This window comes from Odontesthes bonariensis, chromosome 3 (genome assembly GCF_027942865.1).
Source record: "Odontesthes bonariensis isolate fOdoBon6 chromosome 3, fOdoBon6.hap1, whole genome shotgun sequence".
NCBI lineage: Eukaryota > Metazoa > Chordata > Actinopteri > Atheriniformes > Atherinopsidae > Odontesthes > Odontesthes bonariensis.
Window position 1 is genome coordinate 11,369,951 of NC_134508.1, and position 24,595 is coordinate 11,394,545.

At 43.0% G+C, this 24,595-nt stretch overlaps 1 protein-coding gene across 7 annotated transcripts in view; it reads left to right on the top strand.

The window, feature by feature from the left end:
* Positions 1-23,984, top strand: part of foxp1b (forkhead box P1b) — a 160,558-nt gene extending 136,574 nt beyond the window's left edge. For all 7 annotated transcript variants that reach the window (XM_075460260.1, XM_075460259.1, XM_075460265.1 and 4 more), the window contains 10 exons: positions 3,327-3,434; positions 7,687-7,774; positions 9,010-9,093; positions 13,116-13,320; positions 13,404-13,480; positions 14,111-14,212; positions 15,330-15,451; positions 16,333-16,402; positions 16,613-16,779; positions 19,425-23,984. In XM_075460260.1, the coding sequence (XP_075316375.1) occupies positions 3,327-3,434; positions 7,687-7,774; positions 9,010-9,093; positions 13,116-13,320; positions 13,404-13,480; positions 14,111-14,212; positions 15,330-15,451; positions 16,333-16,402; positions 16,613-16,779; positions 19,425-19,569 (1,168 nt within the window). In that variant the 3' untranslated portion in view covers positions 19,570-23,984. The remainder of the gene's footprint in view (positions 1-3,326; positions 3,435-7,686; positions 7,775-9,009; positions 9,094-13,115; positions 13,321-13,403; positions 13,481-14,110; positions 14,213-15,329; positions 15,452-16,332; positions 16,403-16,612; positions 16,780-19,424) is intronic.
* Positions 23,985-24,595: the final 611 nt, after the last annotated feature.

The window sequence follows — 24,595 nt, forward strand, 5'->3', positions numbered from 1 at the left end:
CAACCAATAATCCTTTCTTGTGTTAATTCGGGAGCACATAAACTATCCCCAGCTTTTTCTTTTGATGATGCGCACTCAATTCTAATCAGACTCTATGGGAAGAAAAATGAAATATTATTAAGTATGATTATTCTAAGCAAGGCTCTGAGAAAACGTCTGTGTTATAATCTGGGGATTTGAATAATCAGGTTGAAGATAATGGGATGGGCCGGCCTGGGCGTAAATAGAGAGCATCCACTCATCCCCCCCAGTGCTGAACTTAATGAACTTTTAATTGATGCGGTTTTGCAAGTCCTTTTGTCATGCAACAGAAACAAGCCTCTCTGCTGATGGGCCTGTTTTCCCGACTGGCTTCAGATTGGTTTACAGCAGGGCCTAAGTACCATGTAGTTAGTTTCATGTGTCATATAAAATCTGCCCAGGCACAACGACGCCTGCAACTAAAACCTTAAGTGCATCCACAGGAATCACTCACCGGCTTTGCGCTTCCGTCTTAAGGAAGGAGGAGAAATTCAATCACTGCCGGCTTGACACACCAAAGATGAGGCACGTGTTCCTGCTTTTAGTTGTTTCAAAAAACACCCTGGCAAGGCAGGCTGGGACTTCTGTTTGTCTGAATAACATCCAGGATATGACCAGAGCCTGAGTCACTCAATATGTCAGAGCGTGTTGTTTCCCCCGTCGACGTAAAGTGATGCACAGATAGAGATATACCCCTGTGAGCCAGGTCATCTTTATTCAGTGATTTGCTTTTTTAAATCAAACGTGCCTGATCTGTATCTGACACAAATTCCCAACACGGTGCTGCATCAGCTTTGTAAAGAGGGAGCGGCCTCACAAAGCACTTGGCCCACTTTACTTCCCAACAACCATCAGTAACCACAGCTCAGGGACTGTAACACAGCAATCTGTTAAGGAGATAAATAATCAGATTTGGCACAGCTCTGCCATCTCTCTCTCGCCTTTCATTTGTCTTACACCAGGAAAAAAATGCTAATTAAATCATTTAGGCGTAAAGCATGCAGCAGTACCAAAAGGAGGGTCCAGGACAGACCAGGGGACTTAAAGCGGGGAGGGCACTAGTTATGGGTGGAGATTGGAGGGGGAGAACATGAAGGAAGATGCCAACTATACCAACAGTGAGGTGATATACTAGGGCTAGACTCTTGACCTAGCATGGTAGACATAAATCTTTTCATTTTTTGCCGATAGATTGAGTCCATCAGCACAGGATGCCATAGATCTTGACTTGTTTATGGCCCAAAGCATCTAATCAAAGTAAGTGAGCTAGAAAACTACTGGCCAGCAGCTGTCGGAATCATCTTTATGCGCAGGCGCTCCCGTCCGTCCACACATAAACACCATGCAACACCTGGGAGGTTCGCGCTCTGCCTGTCCACGTCCACGTGCACTTTAATGTTCCTGCTCCTCTAAAGAAAGCTGATGACATGGTTTTTCCTCATCGCTGTTACAAGATCATTGGAGTGTTCTTCCCCCGGGCCGCCTGACAATAATAACATCCTGACAGAACCGTCATAGGTGCAAGTGAAATTTAACGCAACGCGGGGAACTGCTGATCTTTTTTTTTCTTTTTTAAGAACATGTCCTCAAATGGGAGAAAACCCCATGAATTCCACTCTTCTCCTATTACACTAATGTCGCTCATTTGGTGTAAATTCTGTCATTTACCACTGTTTAGCCATCCACTATTTAAAAGGGTTCCTCAGCCGCCAGCCCCTCACAGCGCTTTGTGCGCGCTGACTCGCAGCCCACTCCACATTTCAATATCTTATTAATACAGAATTAACCAACAAGCCTCCTCACAAAGAATTCTAAAAAGATCTCTTTAAATTAAAAAGCAGCGCTACCTTCACCAGTCCACAAATTTCCTTTTCAAAAACTCATTATAAATGGTCGTCAGCCATCTATTTATTAGCTGTATCCAAACAGAGGTCTTTAATGCGAATGCATAATTCATAATTGAATAAAGAGAAAAAAAATCCGATTTTTGAAAGAGGGAGGGAAAAAAAGCTGCTAACCGCATTCATGAATGCTTGACTGCTTCCTAATTGCAATGCAATTATCACATGTTATGAACAATGTGAACTCTTAAGCAAGTAATTATAACACAAGGAAACCCGTGATGACCTTTAAAATTTCCTACTTGAGATACAGCTTTGCTAACATTGATACAAATGAGATTTTAATCCGATTGCCGGCTTGTTTAAAAAGAAAGAAACTGCCACACCTTGTGAAGTTTCCTTTTCACAAATTTGTTTTTGGATCAATTTTGAAATCGCACCAAACGGAGGAGTTGCTAGAAAATGTCCGATGTGATTTTCAGTATTTATTTCTCCCTTTCTGACCTAAAAGTAATCCCCTACTGTAGCAGAGCAGAAACGAACATTATTTCTTATTGGATATATGCATATCAATGAGATTTTAGGGCTCTCGGAGTTATTCTCATGTGGCAACACAACAGTTTGTTGTGCAATGAATCTCCTTATCTGTCCCGCTGTCTTAGAGAGCAGGGCTCACACTGGAGAAGAAGCAGCAGTATTGTGCTCACGAGCCGGCAGAAGCACAGGTGGTAGCAATATAGGCCAGTCCCCCAGGCTCTTGTATCTGAAAGTTGTGTGTCTTGTATAGTGCCTGTGTCCATATGGCTGCCTGTCTCGCTCTCTTAGCAGACAGAGGCCGCTTTCTCTCAGCTCTGATTGTGGTTAGCTGTGGTTCCACGCCTCTCGCCATATGGAAGATGTTGTAAAGTTTGTTTTTCAGGGATGTTCCTGCTATTTAGACTGATTGTACCAAGCCATACGCTCCCCATAGATGCATTCTTGTCAGCCCCTGGTGACATGAATTGGTCAGGAGATAAATTGATACCAGGCGGGGATGTTTACAGTTTGTGCACGGTGTGAAAGTAGGGGTTTCATATTGTGTTGCAGACTCCTCCAGGTGGGCTGTGGGACATGATGCAGCAGGCAGCACTAGAAAAGCAGCAACATTGGGAGCCCCCTAGCCGTCCTGATCAAAGTGAATTGCAACATGGCTCAGTGATACTTAATAATTACATATTGATTTGGTTGTGCTTTCACAACAAGAGTTCCCCCCCTTCTAAAAAGCAGAGCAACTATCACACAGGTACACTGATTCCACAAAGCCCAAGGTTCACAGATCAAGTAGAAGTCAATATTTTCATGTGAAAACAAGATACAGTACACACAGGGAGGCTTCGGATTAACAGGAGAAACCATCATCTTCCACCTTTTGTCGTGTTGCGATGGGTTTTTGTTGATAACTTTCTTTCTTAATCCTTCCTCCAGGTCGACGCTGGAAGAGCCTTCCCACCACAGTCACCCTCTCTATGGCCACGGTGTCTGCAAGTGGCCTGGGTGTGAGGCAGTTTTTGATGATTTCCAGTCATTCCTCAAGTAAGTAAAAGTCATAGTTGGAGGTATGTTTCTATCACAGTTTGTTTGTCCTCTTATTTGGGGTCGATTGCACGTTTTAGACCCCTGGCAACACAGAGGCACTGCAGGTGCAGCTGGTTGTTATCTCTGAGTCTGGGTTGGCCCTCTTTTGGAAAAAGGGTACTGTGGTGGGGTCTCCTTCTGGGAACTGCATGGGCCTCTAATTCCTGTGATAAGCGCAGTTCCTATGGTGATGGTGGCCATTTTTCCCAAACAAACAACGGTAGGATGTTTATCTGTGGCAGCTCACACTTAGGGAGCCCTGCATGTTTGCCCTTGTCACTGGACAGAAGGACTCCTGTCTTCTTGTTCAGCTCCCCGTCCTTCTTTTATGTTTGCCCTTCTGCCTCCAGCTGTACATATGTGACTAGCTTTGCAGTTGATTTAACTGACTGCAAACATGGCTCTTTAAAAAAAAAAAAAAAAAATTGACTAATGTGTAAATTGCTTAATCCAAGTCGGCTTCACTTGCTGTTCTTTGCAGCATCTTTACAGTGTGTACTGTACAGCCGGTTGGACTCTGTCCAGCCTGACATGGGCCCCTTGTTTTGCTCTCCAACTCCCTGTTTGAGTCAGAGCCCTGGTTTACTAATCAACCCTGTGTGCAGTGCGCTCTAGGTAATCCAACACATAACAGAGCCATGGTTACGGAGAGGATGAAAACATCTTTGTTGTGGCAGCAGATCAATGGCTCACTGTCACCCCGGATTAGTCGCACTTTAAACAAGATATGACACAATTCCATTATCCTAAAACAAGCACTCGGCGAACACATAGTTTCCTCACAGACACATGAGAAAAAGGTGCTGCAGAGGACTGCCTCAAAGACTGCGAAATGTGTTGACCTTTTTCCTCAACATCTTAAATTTTCTTTTGATTGTGTCCATGAACCCACTTCAAACCGGCATGTATTCAAAATGCTCATCTCGTCGTGCAGTGTTTATCGTATGGTAGCACAGTTTCTGTAAAAAATAAAATAAATGTATTGCTATTTTAATTTTATAAACATCCTCTGACACTGAGTTATTAAACCATGTGTTACACACACACACACACACATTTTCATACATATTTCAGATTAGGGAGTGCCTGTTTAAATCTATCATTATTTATTGTGTTCTGACATTGCCTCACCCTTTGTTTATAGAACTGAAGAGAATTCAAGTCAGTGTGCCCGGTGGAGCTCTGCCTTAAAAAGTCACTAAGTGCACTCAACTATGTTTTTACAAGTGTTTTTATCATGGCAACATCTTGTTTACTTTAGTTGCCTGCTCAAACCGCTTGGAACATGTTAAGAAAACATTTGGGGAGAGTCTCCACAAAGCTGCCTTTGTTTAACAGCAGGCGAGAGTGCGAGCAGCTCACCAAGGTGTTAACTCTCAAACCCTTAAGCACTTCCACATGAAGCCCAGCAACTGATACTGCAGGCCTCCAAGAAGAATCAAAAATAAAAACAAAGAATACATCAGACGTTATAATGCTCCTTCCAAAGTCTCCTAAGGTTGCAAATATAACTAAAGAGAGGTGAGTGTGTGTGTGAGAGTGTAGTCAGCAGAACACAGCGTACTGGGAGACAGAGAGGTGAGGAGGACTCTAATGTCAAACAGATTTCAGCTCCACATGCCAACAGTAACAACTAACACTGGACTGAAATGTTGTTTTAAACTGTGTGTGTATTTATTTTATCTTTTAAAGAAAACATGACATACCTACACGCACAATCTTGATAAATACAAAGCACCAAATCCCTGTTCCTGTTTTTCGGGTTCAGCACGCAGAGGGGCGGGCCGGGTTCATAGCAGAGCCTGGTGTTTTTTACAAGGGTCAAGACCCTTCTCTTCAGTGTCCAGTCAGAGGTCAGAGCCAGCGAAACACGGCAGTGCCCTCTAGTGCTGCTCTGTCCGTGCGCTCAAACCACAAAAAAAAAACCCGAATCCCTCACACCTCAACAGCAAGCCCTCACTGCTTTCTAACTGCTCTGAGTTCTGCAAACATGAGAATAAGTTCAATCAAAATGAATGAACTAGTTTCTGGGATAAAAACTACGTTCTATATCGAATATAAAAATAAGTTGTCATTTTTTTTAAACATCAAAAATTTGTGCAGAAATTCCCAGCGCATTTAAAATGTAAATACTAACGTACAGATGTGTGCATTTAATTTAAGCTCCATCCAGCTTTGGGGAAGATAAAACCTTCCTCAGAGACACCCTTAAGCTGTGGCTCTGGCTCATATAATTAGAAACGGTGAGAGGGGGGGTGAGAAAAAAAAAAGGCAAACTAACTGATATGTAAAAAGCCGACTGTGTGAATATCTGTTTAAATTGTTTTATTGTGGCAATTTACATCAGTCTGTCATCCTGCCAGAGAGCTTTTAAAAGTGGCTTCATTTGAAGTTCAGATAGTGACACATGCCAACGTTCATAGTCTCTCCCGATGTCAATTCCCCGTATCCCCTGCTCCCATGTCCAGACACTCCTCTCAAGGCTGCATTAGGGCCATTTGAATATTTCATTTCCTATTAATTATGCACTGTGACTCTCCATGTCATTAGGAGAAATAAAGTGGAATGTAACAAAGGATGAAAAGAAGCAGGGCACGTCTCGTATGAACAGAGAAATTCCAAAGCTGCTCACGTAGGCCACTCTTCATTGAAATTTCACTCTGTGCCAGTTAAATTGGAGTTGAAATGTCTTTACCTATTATTTTCTTCTTTGAAATTTAGTAAGATGTCCTGAAATGTTTACCAGTTTCATTTTTCGACCTTCTTAATTAAACGGGCATTTATTTGATTCAGACAATTGGAAAGCCCAGAGGAGTCGGAATTGATTCCAGCGAGGGGGTTTATTGGCCACGCTTACCTTAAACGCGTCTTTTAATTTTTTAATTTTTTTGCCACGATAATTAACTTCAAGTGATGAATGTGTATCAGTCATTCTGGGAAGAAAAAAAAAAGTGTTATCAAAACACAATAGGTGGACCTGAAAAGGGGAGTCTACATTTCCCATGAAGATTTAAATCGCTCACCTCAAGGTTGAACGTTCCGCAGCTGCACGCCATCAATTTTCCGTCCTTTCGTACGTCTGTTTTCTGAGTGTAAATGTGGTGTTTAATGCACAAATGTGTTGTGTGAACATTAAAAAAAAAAAAAAGCCATCAAATTTATTGGGCCATCATAAAGCCACCGCTGCCTCCGTGCCTTTTGCAGGTTGACCGTGGCTATTTTTGATTTGCGGTAAATGACAGAAAAAGTGAACACGTAGAGGAAGACGCGTTACTCACCTTTCTCCCATCTGCCTGCGCCACTTTGTGCACACGCAGACGTGCTTGGTGACAGTGACCTACATGGTCACCGCAGATGCGATATAATTTATGATATATATAATATATTGGATCCATTAGCGAGCATAATGAAGTAGTGAAATGAAAGGGTATTTGTGAAATCAGTTCAAACATCCTGCTCGGATTATGATTAAATGATTAATGAAATGCCCCTGCATAAGCATTTTCAAACAGTAATTCATGCGGCAGCTGATAAAATTCCTCCAATCATATTTCCTTCACTCGTGAACCTTATCTCCACCATTTTATATAAATCACAGGAAAAAAAACCCTGTCTGCTACCCGGCGAGCTACTTATTTAGATTAGTTATAAATGCGCTGGAAAAGAGAACATCTTTCCTGAATAAAATAATCGCACATAATTATGTCCATAATTCAAGTTTGTGACAGATCCCATCTCCTTGTCCTGTTGTCCTCTACATTTGGTCTGGCTTTATTTGAATTCTTTTCATTTTAATGATAAAATTAACAATCAAAACACACGCTCGCACACCAAAAAAAAAATAGAAAAATGAAAGGAGGCTAATTCAACCAAGCAAGGCAGAGCTGCAGTGAGAAGAAATGGCATTAGGGCATCGGTGCATAATTTAGCAAAGGTATCCAACCTGAAATTCTTCAATCATCCCACTTATCAGCAAACTGTAAGAGCAAGACAGGACTATCATGAAATATTGATCGTCATACTTATACATTTAAAGAAGTGTTTCTTCTTCCACTGCACATGTAATCACTGCGGCAGCATTTAAAGAAACGTTACCAGATTAAGCACTAAAGCAGATATTATAGGACTTTCCTTCTTTGCATCCCAAAAATGTTTCTGGAAGGTAATTGACATCAGTCCCCCCCCATTTTCTCTGTTTTTGGTTTTCCAGGCATCTTAACAATGAGCACGCCCTGGACGACAGGAGCACGGCCCAGTGTCGGGTGCAAATGCAGGTCGTACAACAGCTGGAGCTGCAGGTATTGTCCCAGCGGTTGTTATCGCCCAAAAATTTTTGTGTGTTCTTCTGACACTTCCTTAGACTCTGTTGAATCCCTCCCCGTCTGTCTGATATCAGCCATAGGGTCACTCATGGAAGGGTGGGGGTGAAATAATTTTGTACATGTGCTAGTAACCAGTCATTAAAAATGTGTTATGTATGCATGACAGCCAGGAAAAGATATATGAAGAGCCTGGGGCTAAGCAGAGAAGATAATTACATTTTGAATTTTACTGGGTTTTAAAGTTATTTATGACTTTTAACTGTTTGGCACCAACAATAAAACACTTGGTGAAATGAGTCGGCAGCGTCGTGTGGATAGGCAGTCAGTGTTTAGTCGGTTAGAGGAACAGAAAGGTTATTGTTGCCCACTGCAGAAAACTGCACTTTTAATACCTTGTCCCCGACGAGTGGACGTATAATTCTGTTTTTTCTGCTAGAAAGAAAAATATGCATGTTTATATTAAGCATCTACTCGTGTAAAAATACATGGTTCACTGTAATAACATCACTGTCATTGCTAATGCAAATCTGAAGTTATTTATTGGTTTTTCAGGGGGAAATTAAACAAATCATTTCATGAAGCAAATATTTTGACTTATTAGCTTCTGCAACAGTTGCAAAGCAAATACAGTGAGAATCCAAACTAATGTGTTCCAGACCACGGGCATTGTTCACTTGTGGTTCACATACTAGCAATGTAATAGCCCCAAAATGACTGATAATGAGTGTAAAACGGTTATGTTTTACAAGACGTTGATCCTAAACTATGAGATTTAAGATGCTCATACCTTCCTTCATGCCAATGTCTTGTTTCTGCTCTGGAGGTTTATCATCCGAAGGGATCGGAGAGGGTTTACCAAACACACACTTCCTCTGTCTGCAGCCTGTCACCATAATTTAAGCTGGCAGCTGAGACAGCACTGAGTTTCAGAAAGGTAGAAAGAACTTGGGCTTATGTAAGGGAATGAGACACAGTAGATTTTCTCTCTGACTTGCAGTCAGAATTGAGTTTGTCAGAGGTGCAGACTTGTTGACAGCTTCCACGGGCGTTTTGAAAACAAATAATGAAATAATCCAAAAGTTAAATTGTGTTCATATACATTCATTGTTAAAGATGTCTTTAGTATAAAGCCACAGAAATAGATTTTGTGTGTGTGTTTGTGTGTGCTCTTAAAAAAAAAAAACGCTGTTTTTTCTCCCTTCTCATTACAGCTAGCAAAAGACAAAGAGCGTCTGCAAGCTATGATGACGCATCTTCATGTCAAGTCCACAGAGCCCAAAGCCACCCCACAGCCGGTGAGCAGCGACGCTGTCATACATCTCGCTCTTGTTCCTCCCCCATCCTTTTGTTTGTCTTAATTGGCACACATGTATTCATTAATCCCTTCCTCCATCTTATTATTTATCTGCTAAATAAAAACAGCTGTTCTCTTGAGGGAGGCAGTAAATATAGTTTGGACCACATCTGCTGACATCCGAGATTCAATTTGGTGTCTGTGATGAACTGGATGCACACTCTGTAATGGCCCCCATCTCTGCTTCAGAGAACCGGTGCCTGTGTGAGCTTACAGAACAGATGAGAAAGTGCAGGAAAATAGAAATAATGGATACGTACTCTAAATAAAATAAGAAACGAATATGATCACATTAAACGTGTATTATTTGTGCCTTTTCAGACACATTAACATCCTCTCTTGTCTGACAATATCAGTATGACGACTAATATTTTCTAAAATGTGAAAAGTGAAGCTATTTTAAGATGTTGAACATTAAAAAGGGCACCAACACATTGTGTTTTTCCACAAATTCAACAAAGTGAGGAGTGTATTATTTCAGAGATAAACTGTAATTATTGATATGCAGGGTAATGCTCATTACTCCCGACAGAGACACTAAAGGTGCGAGCTGATATACATCAGTGTCTTTCCTGTATATTGATGTTAGCAGCATCTGATTTAGATGCTTCCCTGAGGACATTTCAGTCCTCATCTAAAGGGTTAAGAAGTTGTCTGGAATTACCCTCAGCCAACCTTCCAGTAATTCTAATAATTAGTAGAATCTGTTCTGAGCAGAGGCTGATCTTGGGTCAGTAAGAATAAAAACATCTCAAGTTTTGGTTTCATCCTCCATGTTTTGTGATTGAAATTGCGATGCCAGAATTTCAAATTGTGAAGGGAAATCGTGTGGAAATGAAAAAAGAAACTAGAATGTTTTTGTGCTGGGGAAAACTGAAATGGCTTTTCAAATTATTATCTTTCTGACATATTCCAAACATTATATCCAATGCTATAAAGGGTACTGCCTAATCCCTATCCTATAGGGGCAAAAGCTTAACATATGGCATTTAAGTATCTGCTCTATTTTGTCATGTTGAAGACGGGGCCTGGCCATCATATTTCAGTCTGTATGACAGTTCATTCAGGGAGCCAAATGAGCAGAGATCATTTTACTGCAGGGCGTGAATGTAAAAGTACACACGCATGCTCACAAATGGACAATACGCATGCAGGAGTCTTGTTCCTGTGCCGCTTGTATCATTTATTTACAGTCAAAGAGGAGGCTATTGACATCCAGAGGCTGCATGTGCGCTCAGCACAGCTCAGCCAGTCAACAAAAAGCGCCTGGAGATGTTGAATGACAATAAGCTGTCTGTTAAAGCTGCGCCTGTGTCACACACTCTGATTGTGTAGATTAGGGTGCGGAACGAGGGCTCTGACACGGGGACATTTGTATATGAAAAGTGGTCGGGGCGGCAGATAGTATCTTGAGTTCGCTGCCTCTCCCCTCTCCCCTCTCCCCTGGGCCTGCGAGAACGGCTGTGTCAGAGCTCAGCGTTAACGCTCTCAAGGGGGTGAGCTGGGATTTTTATTCAAAATAAATAGACTCCCATTCTCCAGAGCAGCTTTGCCCGCTGAAAGCTGCTATGAAATCCTGTGATGAATATGTCTGACTTTGGCGGGGTGACTTGGAGGACTTGCACAGGTCGGGGCCCGTGGTCCCACTGAGGCTACAGTGAGATTGCATCAGAAGTAGCCACAGAGACGATGCAGGATGAAAGCATCTTCAGAGATGACTGGAAATAGAGCCTCTCTGAAGAATGAAGATGTGTTTTTCCAGTAATTGCTGCTGCCGCTTCTCTCGTGCCCCATGGTGTTGCATATAAAGCAAGGCAGGTATGAGTGGCCAACTGCCTCAGATGAACTTGCTGCTTTACGTGTAGTTAGAATGAAACAAACTGATACCATGGATTCACAGCATCAGATGAACTGGATTCTTCTTTTTGCGTTTGTGTTTGAGTTGTTAGGTAGATGGGGGCGGAGGGGTGAAAAAAAAAGTGCCACATTAGCAATGCGTGTTTCTGTGTGTGTATGTGTGTGTTTGTATTTGTCTCCGTGTGAGTGGGTGGGTGTCTGCACCCAGTGTCACTAAGCATTCTTGTCAGAAATCTGACCTTTTACGCCATACATAATTAAGGAGGGACTTTTTGTTTATTTTCTTTAGCAGCTTGCCGAGTCAAAGCCAGTATAATTAGATCACCAATTACCATTTAATTAATTTCAGTCTGAAGTCTCATTTTGTCTAGGAACTGGAGTGAGCCCAAATGGTGAGGCAAACAAAGGCGAGGCTATTACCAGCCTGTCTGGCCTATTGTTGAAGCCTCTCCGTGTTTATGGCCAGGGAATATGGATGAAACATGAAACAAAGCCTGCTAATCCACAGGAAGAGAAGTCAACACCGCAGCCTCATTCTATTGATAGCATTGTGTCAGAAACACGCAAACCCAAGTGTAATTTATTTTGTTCATGCTTTAGAATAACACATCTTCTGCTACTGTTGGTGAGGATGCAGCTTACATGCGTGCATCTCTGGAGAAATCCAAATTATTTGCGCAGGCTCTGCCAAAAACGGCAGAGTTCACATAAATAGGCATTGTGAGGACTTGGACACGTCTTTTAAACTGGGAGGTTTGCAAAAACACAGTTGTTTCTAATTTTGAGGGGAGCACTTTGCGACCCTGAGACGTTCTCTGTGTGTTTTTGTACTAAAATGAAATGAAATAAAATAAGAAGCATCACCTCTGAGTGCTTGGCATGTCTGTGTCAGATTTCTGCCATCTATATCATAGCTGCTGGTGATGGTGTTAATAATATGATTAATGAATAATAATATGATTGGTAATTGGATGGTTGAGCAGGATCTAATTTTTTGTGTAGTGTCAGGTGTTAAAACCTTCATCACGTCACCTCCATTATCTGCTGAAATCAGACACCTGATCCCTCAAAATCATCATGTGATGTCAAAGATGAGATGCTTGGTACCCACACAGTCCTCTTTATTCCTCTGTCTTTATTTGTTCTCCTTTTTCCTTCTTCTCACAGTCTGAAGTCATGTTTCATTTGGAAACAGGCCTCCTTCGGCAAATTAGCAATTAGAACAATTTTGCGGTAATATGTATATGTGTCATTAGTTTTCCTGCCAATTAATAGCTGGAGCAGGGGGTCAGGCTAGAATTTTCCACTTGACTGCTGTTCCAGTATGGAGGCTTGGCTGTGGGCTTGGAGCTGCCACATCTGCTGGAAACCACGCTATACCTTCGGAGCACTCGCCATAATTAGTTTACCTTGTAGCCATTATTTCTTAAATCCTTCCTTTGCCTTAGCTGACCCAGCCCATCCCTGCCCATAGACTTCAGCACTGAAACCAAAGACTCTCTTTAGAGACCTGTCTGTGAAAACACTGCAGGTTCATCTCTACATGGCCATCCTGGCCCTAATGATGGAGGTCAGTCAGGAACAGTAGTTAATCATCGGATCACCTCTATAAGCGCCTCCTAATTAGAGTCCTCACAATACATTTTCAGCTTGTAATTAGCCCAGATTGGCCTCTTCCTCTGGCTGCCTTATTAGGAGGGCTGCTCAGCGGTTGGTGAGAATCAAACTGTCATTTTTCAGTGCTGCACGGGCCACCCATCTTCCCTTCATAACTCAACCCTCACTAGTGGTTGCTATGCTGGTGAGCCACAGTGTGTAGACGAGATGGGGGGGGGGTGTTGTCTAAACAGGACAAAAGATTAAACAAAGGCAGTGAATCTCAGAGTTGGAAAATGGCAGCTAGAGAACAGAGAGCTGGGCTTGAAGAAAAAAAAAAGAGGCTCCAGAGTTGTCCTGCAAATGTTGAGCCATCATATTTGCATACGCCTGCAAATGGAGAGAAGCTATGCACAGCCAGTGAAGCATCTGAGACAAGAGGGTAATCAGAAAACTAACTGGGCTCTGTCTGTTTCTCTCTGTGTGTTTACTTTGGTTCCCTTTACTCAGCTCAACCTTGTGTCCAGCGTCACGTTGTCCAAGTCAGCCCCTGAGGCCTCTCCTCCTCTGAGCCTTCCCCAGACCCCCACCACACCCACGGCACCCCTCACACCCCTATCCCAGACCCACTCCGTCATCACAGCCAACAGCCTCCACAGCGTGGGCCCGATGCGACGGCGCTATTCAGAAAAGTACAACATGCCCATCTCTCCAGGTACTGCACAACAACCCAAATACGGATAGTTTACATGCAGTTTTATTCCATATTGACACATTTTATTTCTTCCCCTTGTGCAGATATCAGTCAGAACAAAGAGTTTTACATGAATGCAGATGTTAGACCGCCATTCACGTACGCCTCACTAATAAGACAGGTAAGAAAACCTTTATACATATATATATACACACTATATATATATATATAACATACAGACGATGCACTCACCTATTTAAAAAAAAAACAACCTCGCCAACTTCTTTCACTCTTCATTTCTTATTGTATTTGAGCACAGTTTAGACAGAGGAGCTGAAAATCCATTCAAATGAGTGTTCGAATGCATTTGGGACTCAAAGCACAGCCACGTATGACATTTTTGTTTGATTAAGCAGGCTGTGATTGCTACCAAATTCATTTCACACAACAGTAGGGATGAACCTGCTTTAAAATGGCCAGTCAATTATCGCTCGACCGCAGTAATCTGGGATCTCAGGAATTAATCTGAGCCGTCCGTAATTGCTGCCCTGTAATCTGCCTGAGAAATGTTTTGGCTTGCCCTTCATTTACACCCGCAAAAGAAAATATATTTAAATCTGCCGTTTTGAATTCAGCTGTGCTGTACACTTCTGAAAGCAAAGTGCGCTTTACATGGACAGTTTCCTCCCTGTTGTCTTGAGTTTTTCTCAGGGGAGCTCACACAGACCTGCGTGCTTCTTGTGAATTATTAATAATTTTGTGAAGCGAGCAAAAGTGTAAATGTTTGTTTCTGTCACTGTTCCTCATCCAGGCAATCCTCGAATCTCCAGAAAAGCAGCTAACACTAAATGAAATCTACAACTGGTTCACACGAATGTTTGCATATTTTAGGCGCAACGCAGCAACATGGAAGGTAATTTTGTTTTTTCTTCCTGCCTTTAAACTGTCGACGAGGAGAAGTTGTGTTGATGTTGGAGAAAATAAAATGTTTGTCCGGCATAATGCCTCAATAAATGAACCTTTGCCCAAATCCATTTCACAATTCACCACATTTTCTGTTCAAGGGAACCCACCCTTTATGTAAACATATGATCCACAGGGAGAGTATTAGGCAAAAAAAAAAATCTATCTCCATGTAACATGCAGGGATGTTCTGATAGTGGGTGGCATTAGTTAGACATAGCCACACTCTGCCAGTGACTCCTGGCTGAGCCCCTGACTCTCTCTTTAGAGGGGAACACTCTGCTTTCCACCGCGCCACAAAACACTCACGCACATCTGGACACAGCAACGAAACACAACACAAACGACCGGAGATGTGATTTTAGAGTGAAAAGAGTAGTGATGAAGCAGTGAAAGCCCCTCTGTGCCGGAGCTGATCAGTCACACACAGCTCTAACCGCTCCTCACACACACACACACACACACACACACACACACACACACACACACAGTATTACCACCCAGCTCCACCCATGTCCTCCATCAGCTCCCACACGTGCTGACAGCTCTTCCATAGGGGCACACTGGTGTTATAAACACTGGATTCCTCTCCCACTCTCCTGCTCGTGGAATAACAACAGGATGATTTATGTGGGTTTCCTTTCATGGAGTCAACATTTAAGTTGTAATATCTCTTTTTTTTTTTTTTTTTTTTTTTTTTTTTTTTTCTGCCTTTATAATGCGAAGTCAGAATGACACAACACTTTCTTTTCAGTGAAGACATTCGGGTTTCTACATCCGATTCATTTCATTTGTCCTGACTGATCCGAAAAGGCTGCATTTTAATGATAAGAAATTACACGTCACGTACTTTACTTTTATTGCCATGGAAACCGCTAAATATGTTTGTGTTGTTTGAGTAATTTGAAACTTAAGGACCATTTACAGCCAATGACCCTCAGGTTTATTTATTGTTTTCATTCAGGATTCATCTAGTGCCTGTCAAAATGTTTCTTCTTTCCCATGACGACATGTTTATTGTACTGATAGAAACCTTTCTTCTCTCTCTGTTTTCACACCAACTGCAGAATGCAGTCCGGCATAATCTTAGTCTTCACAAGTGTTTTGTGCGAGTAGAAAACGTAAAAGGGGCTGTGTGGACAGTCGACGAAATAGAGTTCCAAAAGAGACGGCCTCAAAAGATCAGTGGGTACGTTTGGCCTCTTTGAGCCCTGACTAGCGTCTGTCTCACCGCTGACTGATGGGAAGAAGCTGCTGCCGCCACTGCTGCTCCATTTCATTGTCTGTGTGCCACAGCGTCCAAAGTCCCTGCTTGCTTTGGCGTGGCTCCCCTCCATGCTTTCAGAAGCCTTTTGGTGATGCCTCATAACCCACAATGGCTTATTTTCATTTTGATCCTCACCCTCTCCCTTCCTTCCTGTGTGTGTCTGTGTGTCTGTCTGTCCCCCGTCTGTGCTGTCCATCACTGCATCTGCATCTGGCTGCCCCCCCCCCCTCCCCCTGCTGGTTTGCTTCTCCCAGGGTGCCATTCGCACCAACCTTTCCCTGCATAAGTGCTTTGTGAGAGTAGAGGATGAGTTTGGGTCCTTTTGGACTGTTGATGATGAGGAGTTTAAGCGCGGCCGACACATACAGCGCGGCCGCCCTCGGAAAATCGCCGCTGACGAGAACTTTGACAAGCTGTTCGTACAGTAAGCACCTCCGCCCACCCTGCAAAACCCATTGACCCCAAGCCCCACCTGCATGCCCCACCCACACACCCTCCCTTCTCTGTGTTGCCATCATGCTTTTTGTGTTAAGCTCACCATCAATCATGCTTTCACAAGATCTGCCTCCATCAACCTGTTCTTCCTTCCCATGAAATGCAAAGCTTTGAAGACAGTTGTGTGGTGTTGTAGAGTGATTGAACATCTTAGAACTATAGCCTTAATATCCACATTACTACACCAGTAAATTTGTTTAGTTCAAAGTGCATTGATTTCTTTTATATGAAATAAGATACTGTATCTGAGGCGTGCATGCTAGGTGAGACACGAGTCTGTGGTTGTAACTTAATTTTTCTGTTTGCAGAAGTCCAGCCCTAGTGAAGAACATTCAGACCAGCCTGGGCTATGGTCCAACTCTCTCTGCTGCCTTCCAGGTAAAAATAATAAGTGACTTCATCATTAGCTGCCTCTCTCTGAACTTTAAAAGACAGTGAGAAATAAGTCTCTCTCCGCCTCCTACGCCCAGTCACTTAGTCTTTGTTTTCCGGGCGATGTTCTGGCATGAAAAGAGTGATGGGCATCTGAGAAAGTGCTGACAACTCTCTTCCGTTTCATATTTAATGCTTCAGGCTTTGCTTTTTCAGGCTTCAATGGCAGAAAACAACATACCTCTATACACTACTGCTTCCATTGGAAGTCCTACCCTCAACTCCCTGGCCAACGCCATCCGTGAGGAGATGAATGGAGCGATGGACCATGGAAACAGCAATGGGAGTGACAGCAGCCCGGGACGTTCGCCCCTGCCAGCTATGTGAGTGGCACGCACACTTTCTATCACCACAACAGTCTCTGGCAAAAAAGCAAAGAAAGAGAAAGAGTCTTGGCTGCTTATTTCACTTAAACTGAAACTTCAGATAGATGTAGACAGCAAACAGTTTCAGTGCCCACCCAGAATGCTCTAAAATGATCTAACTCGTGGCATTAGATCAAACAGAAACAATGTTAGAGGGACAATAAATAAAAAGGGAGAGGGATGATATTGGAGTGTTGTGTCAGGTCATGGCCAGCGCTGTGGCTGCCCTCCCTGCAGAAAAGGAAACTCCACCTTTTCAAAGTTTCCACAACCAGACCGGTCAGGAAGAGAAGACAGGAGCCCCCGTGTTATTTTAAAAGCGAGTTTATGAACTCTGCTTTATGTGTCCCGCTGTCTGTCTGTGCCCCGCCATAATCAGCATTCCAGTTTGTTTAAATATTTACAAAATGCCAGGACGCAGAGTGACAGAGCCGCTGGCTGCGACACGGTGCAACAAGAGCTGCAACACATTCAGAAACGCCTCCGAAAGAAAAACAACACACAAGCATAATTAGTCTGGGAGACATCATCCAAGATTTTTCTTGTAGGAAAGTTGCGGTCGGCCTGGAAACCGCAGCTCCCCGTTCACTTGTTGTATAGGAGTGTCTGCTAAGTTGTTTGAAGCCTGAAATAATACAGCACACGCTGCATCGTTTCCAGATGTGGGGGCAGACCACCGATGCGCAGCGCTGGTAGACTCGGGGATGGCCTCCTGAAATGTCACAGCTTGGGGGGAAAGTCTGCCTGAGAGGGAAAAAAAAAAAAAAAAAAGAAAGAAGGTGCATTAATTAGCTCCTGGCCAAATAGAGGAAAGTGCCATCCCTAATCACTGTGAACATAGCTCTGAGCGTGGCTGTGGAACAGGAAAGGCAGAGACAGGATGGGTGTGCTGGCCTGCAGGCAGCCTGCTTCTACCTCTGCCCCTCTGCTTCTATCTTTGGGCTGATAGAGCTATTCTCCATAATAATGTCTATAAGCTTTGTGTAAGTACAAAATGAGTTAAATCTGTTTTCTTTTGCTGTTAAAGAACATTATCCTCATATTAACAAAACATATTTTACATTCTGTGCTGACAGATCTTTAATGAAATGCAATATACAACGTCGCTCTTACACTGAGAGACAAACTAATGTTCAAAATCATCCCTATTATTCTGGGACTCTGACTCTCACTGTTCCGAATAAAAGTTCAACACTCCTGTTAACCGTGTGACGACATGTGTTTTCCACATGTGCCAGCGCGCTGCTGGTTGAACACAGCTTTTTCACACTGTGTGGAAACCAGAGCACTTTCTCTCACACAGCCAGATGAAAATCAGGTATCCAGAGAAGGCTAATTATCAGCAAAGTGTAGAATCAGCATGCAGTTCAATAGCATAATAATAACAATTTCATGTCTGCCCTGCAGCCACAGAGTCAGACCTGAGGCAACGGCACTTGTGGAGTTACTTTGATGTGAAAATGATAGAAAAGCTGACTTTACTTTTCCCCCTTTTTATAATTTACACCTAAATATGTCAGCTCATTTGCATACGAGCGCCTCCATCACAATAGCTGCGAGTCACAGAAGACATCCTGGTGTGGAAAAATCAAATGTGGGCTTTTGTGATGAGGAATGTGCCAGTTGTCCCTTGTTGTTGTAGTAAATGAGCGCGGTGCCTCATCCTGACACCACTCTGCCTCCACTACAGCAGCCTGGCACCGCAGGTTAGAGCAGCGAGTCCCCTGCAGCTGCTCATAATGTTTTTTTTCTTTTCTCCTCCCTGCCACAGCCAGGCCTCCCCTTTCCCCGTGCTTTATTCCTGCTCTGCTTCTGTAATGAGAAATTTGGCAGATCTCATCTCTTTAGTGGCTCTTTTGCCCAGGCTGTGAGCTGAGGAGGAGGAGGAGGGGGGGCTCATGTTTTTGCCTTGTTTACAAGTGACAGCGTTATTATTCTCATAAGGGCTCTGTTTCTTATCACGGTGTTGTGCCGAGCGCGCCGCCGCCTCTCTCCTCGCACGCCTCTCCTGCCAGCGCTTTTCTTCCCTTATTGACACTTGGTTGAAAATATGCATTAATTCTGGAGTTTAAAGCATGGATGCCGGTGTCTGGTTGCTGTGTTTGCTTGAAGTTGATTAATGATAGAAGCCGGCTCGGGGTCGTCCTCTGGAGACCCGCCTCGCAGGTTGTGCATGTTAACGAGCAGGAAAGGGAACACACAGCGCGCCGCTGATCCTCCGCCACCAGGAGGCTGACAACAGCAGCCCACTCGCTCTGCAGAGTCCATTCGCTCCTCTCCTCGTCTCATGTTGTTAATCTTCCTCATTTATCAATTCTAAGTGAATACCCTGTTGTCGGTTGCCATGAAAATAAAAGCCTGCAGCTTTGCCGGGATTGGAATACCTCAAAAGAAGGCTGAAATTATCATCGGCACCAGTGAGGCTCCCTCTCACAGTCTCACCGAAGCCAGACATTTGTTTTTGTTCCCCTGCCGCTCTTTTATAAACAGAATGAGCACAGGTATCACTTTGTGCCTGCGTGTGAAAAGCTGCTGAAGAATACAGAAGAAAGTTTAGTTGAACAAAACCGAAGTGACATTTTTATTCTCCCCTCCTCCTCCAGGCATCACATCAGCGTTAAGGAGGAACCTCTGGACCCCGAGGACCACGACGGGCCCCTCTCCTTGGTAACGACTGCCAATCACAGTCCGGATTTCGATCACCACAGAGATTACGACGACGACCACGGCCACGATGACATGCTGTAAGGCCAGCGCCACCCCTCCCCAGCCTCAGAGGCCGAGACAGTGTGGGTCGCCTGGGAGACGGAGGCTCTCAGCAGATAAAAGTGAACTGCGGTCTCAGTCACTGATGACAGCTCTCAAATGTCTCCAAGTTGACTTTTTAGTGCCATTAAAATACATAAGAACCCACACACACCAGAAGGGTAAAACACAGAATAACACCCCACATGAGGGGGTTTTGTTTTCAAATCTCTTTCTACTTTTGATTTAAGTAACACTTAAAAAGTGACAAACAAACTTCATTTGTACTCGTGCGTCGGACGGATCCGTTTGGTACGGGGGCGGACTGCGGGAGACCCTCGCTGCGCAGCCACGACGGACTGCACTCAGCGGACTGCAAAAGGGGGTCATGCCCCACCTCACCCCCCAACCCGCCCACTCACCCCCATTCTCTCAGATACACACACGTGACTGAAGCGAGAGATAAAGACAAGACGTTTAATTTCCACCGTGTGTGTGTGTGAGTGTGTGTGAGCGACTGCAGACTCGTGTTCATTGTCACTGCCTTCAACACTTCTCATTGGTTAGATTCCATCAGGGGGCAGTAGGGACGTTCTTCTTCTGGGATTATTTTTTTGTTCTGGGGGTGAAATGTTATAAAAATCTCAACATATTGTGTCCTCTCCATTATTCAATGCTGTTCCAGATGTTGGATCTTTTTTTTTAACTATTTCTTTCAAACTGATCAGACCTCATGCCCATGCTGTGGAGATTCTGTGTGGTCAGCACTTGATGATGAATGTTTATGATTTCCCTTTTCTTGCTGTTCTTTTAAACACACACACACACACGAAGCAGAATGTCAGATACCAAGTAGTATTTTTCTGTCATTTATTCCAATATCTTCCACAAAAAAAACAAAAAAAAAGCCACCCATGTCCCCCCCCCCCCCCCCCCCCCTGCTCATGAAGTCCATTGGCAATGCACTACTCATAATGAAGGCTCTCTCCACGCATCAATGAAGTTTAATTTAAGATGCGAATGAATGACAGAGAAATCATGCAGGTTATGATTTATCCTTATGAAATTATTCTTTAAAACAGCCCCTCACGGCAGAGCGTGCTGAGCTGCAACACAATTTCTGATCACTTACAAGCTCCGGGTTTTTTTTTTTTTTTTTAAAGCAAAATGAAAATGTCAGGTGTGCGCCGGGCAGATAATGATTTAGACCAACTAATTGTGATTCCTGAACGCAACTGTCACCGTTAATCAAAGGCGCCTTGCTTCTCCACGCTGTCATTTCACTCAGCGCACCAAGATAAACCTGCATTCCCTGTCATTTGTTTTTTGTATCACGCGCATGACCAGTTTTTAGTTTTGAGTGTTAATGACGATCGCACAGCGGATGGAACGATCCCAGGACCTGCAGCCAGACCTAAACATTGCACATTCCAGCCTCCCACAGCCAACGTAAAGGTCCCAAACACGGCGAGTGGATACCTCGACGATCAGCATCACCCAAATAAAGCGAATAGTTTTAGCCCTGAATCCACATGTGGTTTTGTGGTGCAGTAAAAGATAAAAAAATTCCAGCTTTGGTAGTTAAATTCTAGAGATTTACCGGACTGCAATCAACCACTTTTTGTTTTATTTATTGTTAGTTTTTATTGTAATTCATGTTTTTATTAGGCTCTTTTTTTCTTAGTCATTGATGTGTTTTAATATCTTGTTCTGTGACTACCAAAGATAAACTACAAAGTCAATGTTGTGTGTTCCATGCAATAGCAGATGAGGCCAGATATCTCCCATTCTGTCCCATTGGACGATCTCAGCAGCGCTGACCGAGCCGATCGGATCGAAGGGGAAAAGAAAAAAAAACGCTTCTCAAACTGCTGATTTCGTTCCTTCGTTTTTTGTTTGATTTTTTTTTTTTAAACATTAAAACCAAAGGGACGGGGGAGGGGTCTGGGACAGGAACTGCATTGACGCTTTGCGGTGACCAAAACTGAAGGGAGGCGCTGATGGGCTGACTACACGACGACCAAATTTTCTTCTTTTTTTTTTGTCTTTGGGCCAGCGAGTAGAGAAGGGAGCTTTCTGGTCGGGAGCAGATTGTGTGTATGTAGATAAAGGTTGATTAGGAAAACGGGAAAAGCTTTGCAGAGAACAATGTGAAACAGATTCTTTGCTTCAACTGGACCACCATGATTCAGTGTTTCTCCTCTTTTATTCCTTCTCTCTTTGTATCCTTTGAAATGATTGTATGCCACTTTTTAGGGGTTTTCATTATTTTTTCTTTTTTTTTTTTTGTCGAGATTGGCAAAACTTTATGATTGTGTTTCGTTTCTGTCAACTTATTACTTTTTATATTAAAAAAACACTCCTGTCAACTAATAAGCTGGGTACAAGGTACTTTATGGCAGTTCTTGTTTTTTCTTATTTGTTTCAGTTCGCCGCTCATTAGCTAAAAAGGAAAAAAAAAAAGGGGGACAATCTATTGTTTCCAGAAGATGTATTTAATATCCAGGCAGCTGTGGGATGGGTCAGTTACAGCCAGGCTGGGATCGTGAGAACAGGACCGAGCTCATCCACAAGCCCTCAGTCATCTGGCTGCTTTGTTTGGTGTTCAAAAAGGAGGGAAAGCGCTGGTAGATTAGATCACTCTCAGCATGTGTAGCTCGACATTACTAAAGATAACAGCATGAGAAAACCGTTCGTACGCATACCTCAGTTCAAACCTATAGGGAGTGATTCAATTAAAGGAGAAAAATAAACATTTCACTCAGTTGCACTTAGTTGTATGTCTTGCATGTGTAGTCTGATACTGTAGAGGGCAAATAAACAGAAAAAAAGAAAAGTAGAGTTTGTTTATTTCATCCTTTTTCTTTTTTTTTTGTTGTTGTTGCCAAACCATTCCAAATGTCCGGCCTTCTGTTGGTGGAAGTGTCAGCCAGCCGTGCGTGGCGGCGTTCGTCTCCTCTCTGATGGGTTGTTTTAAGGGAGCTCCAATATTAGGTTGTACATACATGTCCGTAGAGCCTCTGTCTTCTCCTGTCCCTTTCCTCTCTCTCTCTCTCTCTCTTTTTTTTTTTTAAAGATCAAAAAAAATACATTTGTGTTATGATGTTTGCTTTATCGCAACTGCTTTGTATTAACTATGAAATAGCTATGAGAAAAACTGCTGTATGTATTGGAATAGCAAACTGTGCTGCAAATGTATTTTACTTAGTAATCCTTGCTTTAAAACAAAATGGGAAGAAGAAGAAAAAAAATCACACCATCCACATCTGGGTGAGCTGGGCAGGGGCAGGCGGGGGTTATTAATCCCTGGTTTTGGATTTTAAACTGTAATATAGAAAAAACAGACTTTTCTCTGTTATCATTGACCTAAACATTTTGTACAGATTTTTTCCCTCTTTGTGTTAAGCTGTTTTTTGATACTTCCTTTTAATGGTCCAACCCCTGCCTTCTGTGGCTGTATGTTAAAGATTACCTGCTCGGAGAAAAGGGCAGACAGGTATATTTCCTCTACAAGACGGAGATATCTTGCATGACTATTCCCAGGGTTACAGAGATTGGTGGGGGGTGGGTGGGATTAGTGGGGGTGGTTTAAGTGGTCAGTAATAATATAAGGGTGTATCAATCTAATGATATTTTATATGAAATTACGAGGAAAAGAAGAAAAATATGCAGTGCCAAGATGTAAAGAATATTGTTAAAAGCTGTCTTTCTTGCTTTTCTTTTTTTAACCCACACATCAAAGATGTGTCCTCACTCATGTCATGTAGGTTAAACACACTTTTTTTTTTTTTTTTCCCCTTGTTCATCAAGATATTTATATTTTTTATCTCGAGTGGTCATTGTAAATGAGTCAAACCAAGCACAGCAGACAGGTGGAAGGTTACATGCTGCTGGAGTGGAAGTCCCCGCAAACTGCGGCCATCCAAACCCCCCCCCCCCCCCCCAAACATATCACACACACACACGGCGTCAACCGAGCTAAAATGCCATTGTTTCATCTATCACCAACCATCCGGCCCGCTGTCATTCCGTCCTCCTCTTTCTCCCACTCCCACGTCACACTTTTGTTTCCTTCTCGGTGGAAGGGAGGGAGGAGCGGTGAGGCTGCAGCCCAGGAGCTGTCACGCTTCTCTCATCCTGCAGCAGCTTTTCTTTTCTTTCTTTCTTGTTTTTTTTTTTTTGTTTCTCCCTCCTCATCTTTAAAGTTGTACTCTGTAGTTCTCTTTTTTTTTCCTCCCGTGTTTTTTTCTTCTTCTTCTTCTTTTTCTTTTTTCTTTAGAGAAATATGATTACTCATCACTTCCATTAGTCTGTAACCTCATCATTCCTCGTCTGTCTAATGCAGACCCCTCTGTTGTAGTCAGTGGCGACGACTGACGTGAGCATTCTAAACATGCAATAAAATGCTGGTTGTTTCAGATGGTTTCCTCCTTTTCTGTTTTTGTCTTTGTATGTTTTTCCATCACAAATCGAAGGTGAAACTCCCGACTTTAGAACATTTCAGCCTGCTGAACGCTTTCGCACGGAGACCCCGTGTTTGTCGCCCATCGGAGGACGCGCCCCTCAGCCTAAAACCTTAAATTACCTCGTAATTAAAATGAGACGGTTAAACTGTCTTTTTCCTAACAGCAATTTAGGTAACTGCATTTGATAAGCTATAAATTGTAACGGCATTAAAATCCCAGAAATAATAGCGATATGGAGTTGGGGAGCTAATGCTGATGACCAGGACTTGGGTTTTTTTTTTTTTACGACAGAGGTGCAGGTCATGTTGGCCACTAAACAGGAGACAGAGATCAAGTCTAAGCACTTTTAATCTTGTGAAACAAGCAATTACAAATAGTTGCATTGATTTGTTAAAAAGCTTTGGGTGACATAAATCGTTTCTTGCTTAGCTTATTGCTGGAAAACATAAATGTCAAGTGTATTATTAATAAAGGCCAATGAAAGACAAGATTTAATGGAAGCGATATAAAATCACAAGCAATCTCTCTGTGGGCAGTATTTCACCGAATACTCTGATTCATGT